The sequence below is a fragment of the Gasterosteus aculeatus genome, chromosome 20, assembly GCF_964276395.1.
Source record: "Gasterosteus aculeatus chromosome 20, fGasAcu3.hap1.1, whole genome shotgun sequence".
Classification (NCBI taxonomy): domain Eukaryota; kingdom Metazoa; phylum Chordata; class Actinopteri; order Perciformes; family Gasterosteidae; genus Gasterosteus; species Gasterosteus aculeatus.
Genome location: NC_135707.1, coordinates 12,383,935 through 12,393,851, shown reverse-complemented (window position 1 = coordinate 12,393,851; position 9,917 = coordinate 12,383,935). Strand labels below are relative to the sequence as shown.

The 9,917-nt window shown below is 42.7% G+C and overlaps 2 protein-coding genes across 2 annotated transcripts in view; both read left to right on the top strand.

The window, feature by feature from the left end:
• Window positions 1-2,214: 2,214 nt before the first annotated feature.
• Window positions 2,215-4,530, top strand: LOC120810097 (tumor necrosis factor receptor superfamily member 5-like). Its single transcript, XM_040164365.2, has 5 exons — window positions 2,215-2,369; window positions 2,846-3,215; window positions 3,336-3,512; window positions 3,611-3,692; window positions 3,776-4,530. The coding sequence occupies exons 1-5, from the start codon at window positions 2,352-2,354 to the stop codon at window positions 3,993-3,995; spliced, it is 867 nt and encodes a 288-aa protein (XP_040020299.2). The 5' UTR covers window positions 2,215-2,351; the 3' UTR covers window positions 3,996-4,530.
• A 618-nt stretch (window positions 4,531-5,148) lies between these two features.
• Window positions 5,149-9,917, top strand: part of LOC120810077 (F-actin-uncapping protein LRRC16A) — a 45,532-nt gene continuing 40,763 nt past the window's right edge. Inside the window, 2 exon segments of the mRNA XM_040164306.2 lie at window positions 5,149-5,759; window positions 8,676-8,773. Coding sequence (XP_040020240.2) covers window positions 5,720-5,759; window positions 8,676-8,773 — 138 coding nt within the window. The 5' untranslated portion in view covers window positions 5,149-5,719.

Genomic DNA, 9,917 nt, shown 5'->3' with positions numbered 1-9,917 from the left:
GAAAGTCGGACCCTGACGCCTTAAAATGAAAGGTTTTTGAAAGGGTCTGGAAAGGCTACCCCTTTAGTCCACTGGGACTGCCAAATCAAAACAAAAGGAGAGCTAATCATAGCTTGAGGTCAGGCCCAGTGTAATTGTATGAAAGGGCTCAGAAGCTTATTTTATGTCATTAATATGGACACAAGCGCTGGCAAACATTGCAGGCCTGATTTACTCAGAATCCTTGGATCATAAACTTTGTCTTCTGGCTCGGAAACATCTTCTTCCACAGCACACATCTTCCCACTACAGCGTCAGCCTGGGGGGCTTCAATGGGAATTTCACCTAAATTTGACTAACAACACATGGTAAACTCCTCCGCTTTGCCAACTACCAACTAAACAACAATGGAGTGGAATCCCAGATAGGTTTAAAGAATCTTTATTTGAGGTGTTTTAATAGTGTTTTTATTTTTATAGTGTTGTTTTTTCCAAACTAAGCATTGTTAGGCATTGAATTCATTATTGACCTTTAAGAACAGATAAAATATAGTGATATATGTTCAAAATCACTACTTTTTTTTAACATAAAACATGTCTTGATGTGAAAGCAAGGAAGTAGATCATTGCATCCCAGTTTAATTTACAAAATCCCTCAAATTATAAGGTGCACCCATGCTTTAGAACTAATTCCCCTCATCCTGGACTTCATCACGTAATTCAATGACTCTGAATTGAGAAAACACAATATTGGGAGTAGCAGCTTTCAACATAGCGATGTAGTCAGAGACTCATTGCTAATGGTGATAATTAATCACAATAAAAAGAGCCAACAGTGTTGATCTGAGAGGAAACGGGACGGTTGTTTGTTGGTCTGGTCAGTGCAGAGCGCCGACCACGAGTGACTTCATTTTCTGCTCAATTTGACATTGTCTTTAACCAGATGACAGCTGTTTACTCCAACATTAATGCCTTGAATTTAGCATATTTCCATGTTAAAACCGCACTTTTATCATCACCTTTAAATCACAGTTGATAGTTTTCATATTCTGTGGAAAAAGAACACCACAAACACTTGTTTGACTCATCACAGTACTTGAAAATAATGAATCATCCATTGACTCAATGAAAAGAAAAAATGGGGACTTGGCATGTTGACATATATGACTTTATTCCAACAATTAAATTGACATTTATGTTGACCTCAAATATAAAATGTATATTTTTAATGTAAAATGTCATCACTGTCTCCTGACACGGTTGACCCTTCCATGTGAAGTGGATTTTCTCTGACTTCTTCCCACAGCTCGAGAAGGACTCTAAATTACCATAGGTGTGAAACTGAGTGTCAATGGTTGTCTGTCTACATTAGTCAGCCCTGCAATAATCTGAGAGCTGTCCAGGGTGTAAACTGTCTTTGCTCCAAACTCAGCCAGGATCGCCCCTTGTCCTGCCCCTTGTCCTGCCCCTTGTCCTGTCCCTTGTCCTGCCACTTGTCCTGCCTCTTGTCCTGCCCCTTGTCCTGCCTCTTGTCCTGCCCCTTGTCCTGCCCCTTGTCCTGCCACTTGTCCTGCCCCTTGTCCTGCCCCTTGTCCTGCCCCTTGTCCTGCCCCTTGTCCTGCCCCTTGTCCTGCCCCTTGTCCTGCCCCTTGTCCTGCCTCTTGTCCTGCCCCTTGTCCTGCCCCTTGTCCTGCCACTTGTCCTGCCCCTTGTCCTGCCCAGAGTTCTGCTCCCTTCACACTCCCACCTACAAATGATGGATGAATATTTGGAAAACCTCTATTAGTAAAATCTTTCTACAGAAAAATGTTATGTAGCTTTTCATTCACAGAGCGTTATGTGGGCACTGGGAAATGTCTGTGGACCATGCATCAGAGATACAACATTTTTTTGAAGAAGACAAAGAAGACATTTTTATTGGCAAGTATTATTTTACACATACAGGAATTTGTTCTCTGCATTTAACTCGTCCCACACAGTGGGAGCAGTGGGCTGGCGTGAAGGCACCTGGGGAGGCAGGTGTGTTGTATTTACAAAGCGGAGAAGCCAGCAGGATATTTGGATGTCAAATTTGATGATCTCTAAATTAATTTGAGTGTATGAGAAGTAAAACGCAGATGTCAGTTTTTTTCTCACAGACAAAAGAAAACCAGAAGCACCTTATTTTATTATGGTGGTTTCTCACCACTGACATTATTTAAAATACCTATAGCTTCTACCTAACTTTACATGTGGTTTGACCTTCTGAAATTACGATTCATAAAAACCATAGACCATCAAAACCAGAAACGCCTACGCAGGTTCCCTAAGAAACCTACAGTATATAAATGGCATTTACTCTCCTGGCAAACCATCTTCAACAGAACGGGTGAGATGCACATCATCACCATGGTGAGTATTCTGTACAATTCGTACAAATTTAAGATGATAAAACGCCAAAGACGAAGGCATACATGGTGATTAGTGATTATACTTGATATGGTGAACAATATTTTTTGATAAGATGAACATAATTTTTTTAAGGTTTATGTAATTTCTTAAACTTAAAATGTAATTGTATCCCTTACACTGATTGATACAAAGCAGTATGGAAAATGCTGCTGCCAATATTATCTTTTGCAAAAAAATGACAGTATGAACTAACATATCTTTCCAAACCCCTTCAAAAAAGTTGGAAAAAGGTCATTGAAATGTAGTTACAGTAAAAAAAAGGAACCAGCCAAATAAAGTATGACCCGAATATTTTCAGATGACTGATGAGGATGGTGAGGCTATAAAAACCCATCTTTTGTGATTCAATGTGTAGCCTTAAACGGAACAGGGCTGAATAAACATGTCTCTCTCCCTCTCTCTCTCTCTCTCCTCAGCTCCTCTTACCAGTGCTGCTCCTGCTCTCTGGTGTGGAATCCAGTCCCACCTTTGAGTACCAAGACTCCTTCACCGGGAACGTCCTCATCTGTGACAAGTGTCCCCCCGGGACCCACATAACCGACTACTGCACCGCCACCACGCCCACCGTGTGCGCGCCCTGCAGAAGGCACCACTTCACCGAGCTGTGGAACTACCTGCCCAAGTGTCTCTACTGCAGCAACTTCTGCACCGAGAACCAGGAGGTGGAGACGGAGTGCACAGTGACAAGCAATCGGGTCTGTCGTTGCAAAGACGGCTCCTACTTGACAGGGGACTCCTGTGTGAGGCACAAAGAGTGCGGTCCCGGACGCGGTGTTCTCACAAAAGGTGAATATAGTTCCCAGTTTTCATTTTAATTGTTCATTAATTCAATAAACGATGCGGACATCGTTGTTGTAGAGAAGGTGTGAAGACATTGTAATGACCATAAATTGATGTTTTCTGTAGGCACGTTGCAAAGAAACACCGTGTGTGAAAGGTGTTCCGGTGGTTACTTCTCTACCTCTCTGTCTGCGCTGGAATCGTGCGTAAAACATCAGGAATGCGCAAGCGGACAGATAGCGCTCCTCCGCGGATCAGTCCACCAGGATACAGTGTGTGGCTCATGCGAGGATCTCGCAAATGGTGGGTACTTTTATTTTGAACAAATTTAATTTTATTCTAACATATGACAAAGGTTTGGATTTCAGACTGCAGTTTAACGTTAACTTTCCTTTTCTCAGTTGAGACGCTGAGAACGTTCTTCTCAGGATTCTTCAGTTTGAACAGGATGCGTGCAGTAAAAATTAGAACATGTATTGCCAGGTGAGTCTATCGGTTACCTCTGTAAACAGTCATTTTACCTCCGTACAATTAACCCATTAACCTTTTAAATCTTCCTCCAACAGGCACATTCATAACGCAAAGGAGGGCCCTCTCCCCAAACAGAGGATGGCTCTGATGGATTGGATCAGAGCGCGGCTGGCTCAGGCTCCAAAGGAGCAGCTCAACGCACTGCCAAAGATGCTGAAGACTTCACACTTCTGCACCATTGCAGAAAAACTAGAGACAATCTTCAATGAGATTAAGGAACAGAGCCCAAACTGTACCTTACCTTTTGATGTTTAGAGTCCGTGCAGCTTGGTTATGCTCATACACCTTTCTCTTAGTTTGGATTTGTGTCCATTTTGGCTTCCGATATATTTACATATGGATTGTTTTCTCAGAGAGTGTTACCTCGCTACTCCTTAGCAGCAGGGACATGTGACCGCATCACTGACAATGATGATGGTCCATGTTACTAGAGCAGTATTACTTAAATTACCAAAATGTAGTATACAGAAGACTGTGGATGCAAAATGAAAGCTTCCATGATTAAGATGGTGAAAAATAGTCAGGTCTTATCTGAGTATTATGGACTTAGGTCAGATATTTACTTCATATAAGGAGAAAAAAGTGATTAACTGTCATGACTCAACACGAGGGGAACATCACAAGTAAAATAGTAGTACTATATTCAAATGTTACATTACTTTAAGTAAATCCCTGAAACTTGTAATGATATGAAAGTGAACTATAATGATGAATAAATGTTGTCATAAAATGTTTGAGGTTCTGTAAAATGTTGCAATTTCAAACATATGTTACAATAAATAAATTATAACGGCATGCTGTGGTTTGAGCGTGTCTGTAATTGAACCAAATCACCACAAGGGTTCGCCATCTTGCAAGTGATCATAAATACTGACAAATTTACAAACCGAATGAGAGACAGTTCATTTATTAATATGCCCATTTAATTTTTATAATTCACAATCAAATGTCCAAACTAGTAGATGCAGGTGGTCACATCGGCTTGTATGCACTACTGGACCAGATATAAAAACAAATCTAAAATATATGTTTTTTTTCTTAATGTTGAGCATTTCTTTAACTCATTAATTATCTGACTCTCATACTAATGAAGTCATAATAACCCAATTCCGATACTGCACAGTTCAGGTATTTTTCCTTTTGTTGGAGTTATGGTGGTGGAATATTAACACCGCCTGTTTGCATGGACAACTCAATGGGCCAGCATTCCAAAATATTAAAATATAAAAAATATAAAAAGAGTGTATTTGAACGCGCAGTCTTAATGTCATCATGCCGTTGTTATAGGCTATATAACGTATATATTTATCTCCAATTATATCTCCTTATTAAGACGTATCAATTGGGGGCTGTGCATTTGAACTGTGGATCATTTACGCACAGCGTCATCGTTTTCCTGCCACATGGGAGGAGGACCCTCATCAGGCCCCGTCAGTGACCGCTAGAGGTCCCCGGTTCCCCGCTTGGAAACCACTACCTATTGTAGCCTGCTCACTAATATCAGGCTGACACCACCACCACCCCCACCGTGCCGCGCCACGCCACGCAACCCCGGGCGGCATCGCGTCAGTGCCTTGACTGTCGCATCTGCCGACGAGGAGGGCCCCCGGGTCTCCACTATCCGCCGGTCGGCTGCTGCTGTATCCCCGTCAGCTTTACGGCAGGACCCCCCGGGCGCGGATGCGTGTGAGCGGCGGTCTTCTCACCTCCCCCGAGGCGCACGATCGGCTTCTCTTCAACATGAGAGGACCTTAACGGGGTGTTTCTTTCTTTCTTTCGGCACACAGCTGAACGTGGGTACATTGTCCGGGACGCCGAAAGAGGAGCATGTAACCGGGAGGAACGCACCGGCGGCGCTCACCACCACCTGACACTTCTGTCTCTGTCTCGCTCCTTGTTTTGTCCCAGCCAGAGGCGTCTCGATGTGCTGACTGAGCGGTCGTTTCGTCGTTTTTTTTTGGATATTACCTTGCAGCAAAATGAGCGAAGACGTGTCCGAGGTCCACAAAGAGCTTCTGGGTAAGCGCAGATCGTTTGTAGCCATGTGTCCCGACTGGAACGATTACTGATTATCACGGTCCTGACTCGGTGTGCGTGTGCTCCTTGGTGGCTTTTGCAGTGTCCTTATTGAGCTGATGGGATACCATAAATATAACATTTCATACAAGTCTGCCATGAGACACAGTCATGCCATTATTTCCCCTCTGTGTTGATAGTATCCAGTATATTTAACTATTGGGTCATTTTCATTGGGAAATAATTATTGTGAGAAGAATAAGTACATCAAAATATACAGTGGGATTAATAAAACGTACTTTCAGTGGGTGAAACAGCCATATTTGCATAATATTTGATACAGTGTTAACATGCATCACAATGTCCAGCTTGACTCTGTACACAGAGGACTTGCTGCTGTTGCTCAAGATAAACCTACTGTTGATGTGAAGTGGACTACATCTTATTTTTTGGGGGGAAAAAAAGGCATGACAGTTTAGTGGTTTCGCCCATGACTTCCAGGGTCATTTATCCCTTGATAGCATTCGTCCACCCTCACATACTTAACCTGGAGTTCTAACACAGCTTCACTCAGTCTTTCCTTTGGCTTACACCAGCCGTGTTTCTTCTGCTTTATTTGTATTGAGTGTGGACGTACCCAAGAACCTGTTCCGCTCAAGTGCCGAGTTTCTTTGTTTGGCAAAGTAGCTCAGTTTTTAACGCCTCAGTGCAATGTTGAACAAGCACAAGCTCTCTCAGTCACACACACACACACACACACACACACACACACACACACACACACACACACACACTAGCCCTCACCGATCGAATGGCTGCAATTATTTCCAAAGAAGGCTTAAATGATGCCTGGTCACAACTATCGTACATTTGTTTCTGTGTGATCCGGCCTCATGTTTGTGCTCTTGCAAAAAAAGGAAGCGCATACACCAATAAAAGTCTTTTTTTAGATGGGTATTGGAATTCCACATCTTACTGTTACAGTCTACAGCGCATGGTTTATTCTACTGTATCCCTCCGTTCCGTTTGTTAAAGTTGTCCCTGTCAGACGCTATCGCAGGCTTGTCAGCCAATTCCAGCTCTTATATGAAGCAACAACTGTTTTACAATGAGTAAAATATTCAAACCTAAGACTCAATATGTGTTCAAGGCGGCACCTTTTCATCACCTGTTAATAATCTATAGGTGTTGCACATCAATATATACATAGATAGTTAGAAAAAGCAATGAAACTGCGTAACATTTTGGTTACCGTTGGACACTCTGGGATGTGAGCCAGGGAAATGACCTGGCAGCGGGTCATTTGAACATACTTCTACATACATGTTTTCTTTTTTTTTTTAGCTGTTTAGATACCGCTCAGGTAATCATGCGTCAGCAGGTTCTCTTCCCCCCCTCCTGCGCTCCCCCTCCTCCCCTGATCTCTCTTCATATCGACCTGATTCTGGCTGGCTGCACGGCACACTTGCCGTCAGGAATGTGGTTTGTCATGATGCTGTTGCCACGGGGTGCTGAATGGAGTATTTATATGTATACAGTCATTGTTTGCTGGTGATTGAGCGTCATACAACTTAACTCTCGGCAGAAGCACACATGAGGAATGTCTGCGTGATGCTGCAGATGGAAACACCACAGACTCTGTTCAAGTAGCCGAAACGTGAAGGTGTTTGTGTGCTAACCAACAACACATTTTACTCACATGGACACAAACACTTTATGGAAGGAGAAGACACACCGACTGATACAAATATCTTAATAGAAGTAAGATGTATATTCTGTTTTTATGAATTGGTGTGAGTCAAAGAAAACACTCAACAGGCTGTTGAAGCTGTTCTCTTAGAGCAGCTAGTGGCTGCATGCTGTGTCAAAACACTGCTCCAAAACCGCCTATTCTCATTAAAACATACCAGATTTGGCTTTGTGTAGAGGAATCTCTGCGGCTATGGTTTTAGAAATGCTGCAGTAGGAAATTGGGCAGATATTTAAGAAGCCGGCAGATGAACCTAATTATTAGCTTCACTTTGATCTGCTGATGGTTTGTGGAAGCCTGCAGGCGAAGATGATGCACGGATGCCAGCACAGATGTACACGCACACACAATATCCCTCTCTGTCTCAGGCACATGTGCACAGACCATATCAGCTGATGTGTTTGGAGGGCGAGTGACCCAGATCTGCTCTGTAAACCACAGGCCTCCACTGGGTGGGATCAATTAAACCGCACAGCTGAACACAAGCTCCGCATGTTGCTCCGTGTCAGTATCGATATGGTCATTGATGATTCAGATATTATTTTGGTCCAATTTCTAGGTTTATTACCTAATGTATGACATTCCAATTATTTTGCTCTGCCGTTGTCGAAACGGATCAAATCAACAATCTACTACTGAGATAGAACGTCCTACTGTATCTCTCGAACACACTGGACAATGCTGTTGCTGTTGTGATGCCATTGTTCAATCAAATTGAAGAAGGCAGATCAATTTGAAAATAAAAAAATGGAAAGGCGATGCGGTTGGGCTGCAACATTATTCTTGTTGCTCAATAAATGTCCAGAAAAATTAATTTATAAACACAATTGTATTTTCATTTTTCTGTTTCCGTCTTAGTAACTATAATTATACAAGAAGTATTTCTTTGAGGACATGCAGACAGTTTGTTCAGTTCACTAGATCTGTGAAGTCTTCAGAGGAGGGATTCATGATTCCTAAGTTCCTTAAAGACTATTAGGAAAGCTCACTTTTTTTATGGACATGCTTTTCCAATCGGTGGATATTTAGGCTTATTCCCCCTGTGGCAGAAATACACTGATGTGTGCACTCATGTATCCGATTGGGTCTGTGTTAAGACTTTGGAAAGCACAATTAACCACTTGAATCTCACCTTGTTTTTTATCTCCTCTCGTATTTCCTCTGCGTAGAGAGTGTGAAGGATGCAGTGGGGAGAAAGGTGAAGCTGTCACTCAGGAGGAAAGTCAAACTGGAGATCAAAGGAGACAAGACGGAGAACAGAGTCCTGGTGAGTCCAATCCTTCTTCTTTCAAGCTACGTCTTCATTAAAGGGAGTTAAATCTTTGCCTGTCTTCTTCTCACGCGTATATCAGCTGCTAAAACGTACCGGTTTGAGTTCAGAACATCAAAACCTCTCTGTTTTCTCTTCAGAACTTGACCTTGAGTCCTGATTTTATCCGCAGCAGTGAGCATCACTCTGTCTTGGTGCAATTATAGTTGGTTTTTGGGGTAATTTTCTGAAAATCCAAGTTGTTCAAAAACAATGCTGACATCACCCTGGAGATATTGTTAAGTTTGAGGACTGAATATCGTAGTAATGTTGCAACAGGAGGAGAAATCAAAAGCCAAAAGCATGAATACCTCATTCAACAAAAAAGTGTTTTTCTGTCTTTATGGACTATGGATTTATTTTTCTATTCCAACCAGAGGTTATGATATCTCTGGAGAGCGTAAGCCAAGCTGAATCTGAAACGTTTACACACTTTGATTGTGTGTTCAAACTGACTGAGCAGTGACACCAAGCAGGTGTATGATTCAGACGTAAAATGTGGCAATAGTGGCGTTGAGGGTCTTAATGTACCGTAATCACCTGTAGGAGCCGCGTTCCACCATCGCTGCAGCTGATTGTGTGGAGCAGTGAACCTTCTCTTCAGAGGGTCGGCACACAATCGGCGGCCTCTTTCACTTCACGCTGTATCTGTACGACATCTCACACCGCAGCCTCGCCTTAAAGTCTCTCTTTATCCTTGATGAGAAGTCATTGTGAAACATATAAAGCAGCAGCTGAAGTTGAACACATTGGCCCAATACTCCGCTAAGACGTTCATCTTGTCCCACCTCTGACTGTCTGCTCACAATGGCCCGATTGGCCTGTGGGGGGGAAGCAGCTCGGTCCGTTAACTGCTTGCTACGGAGCAGTTCATACACTGAAAGCTAAATAATTAATTCCTGGTAGGTCATTAAAAACGCATATTGGCTTGAAGCAGATTAAGAGCCGAGGGCAGTTGAGACGGAAAAGTTTCCTCAGTAAATCAGTATCTGAGCAGCCGCCATAAAGTTTGATGAAAGCCAGGTTTGTCTGCCTGAGGGTTTGATATCGTGTGAAAGTAACAGAACTATCAACCGTTGTTTTAATTATTTAACACTAGTTA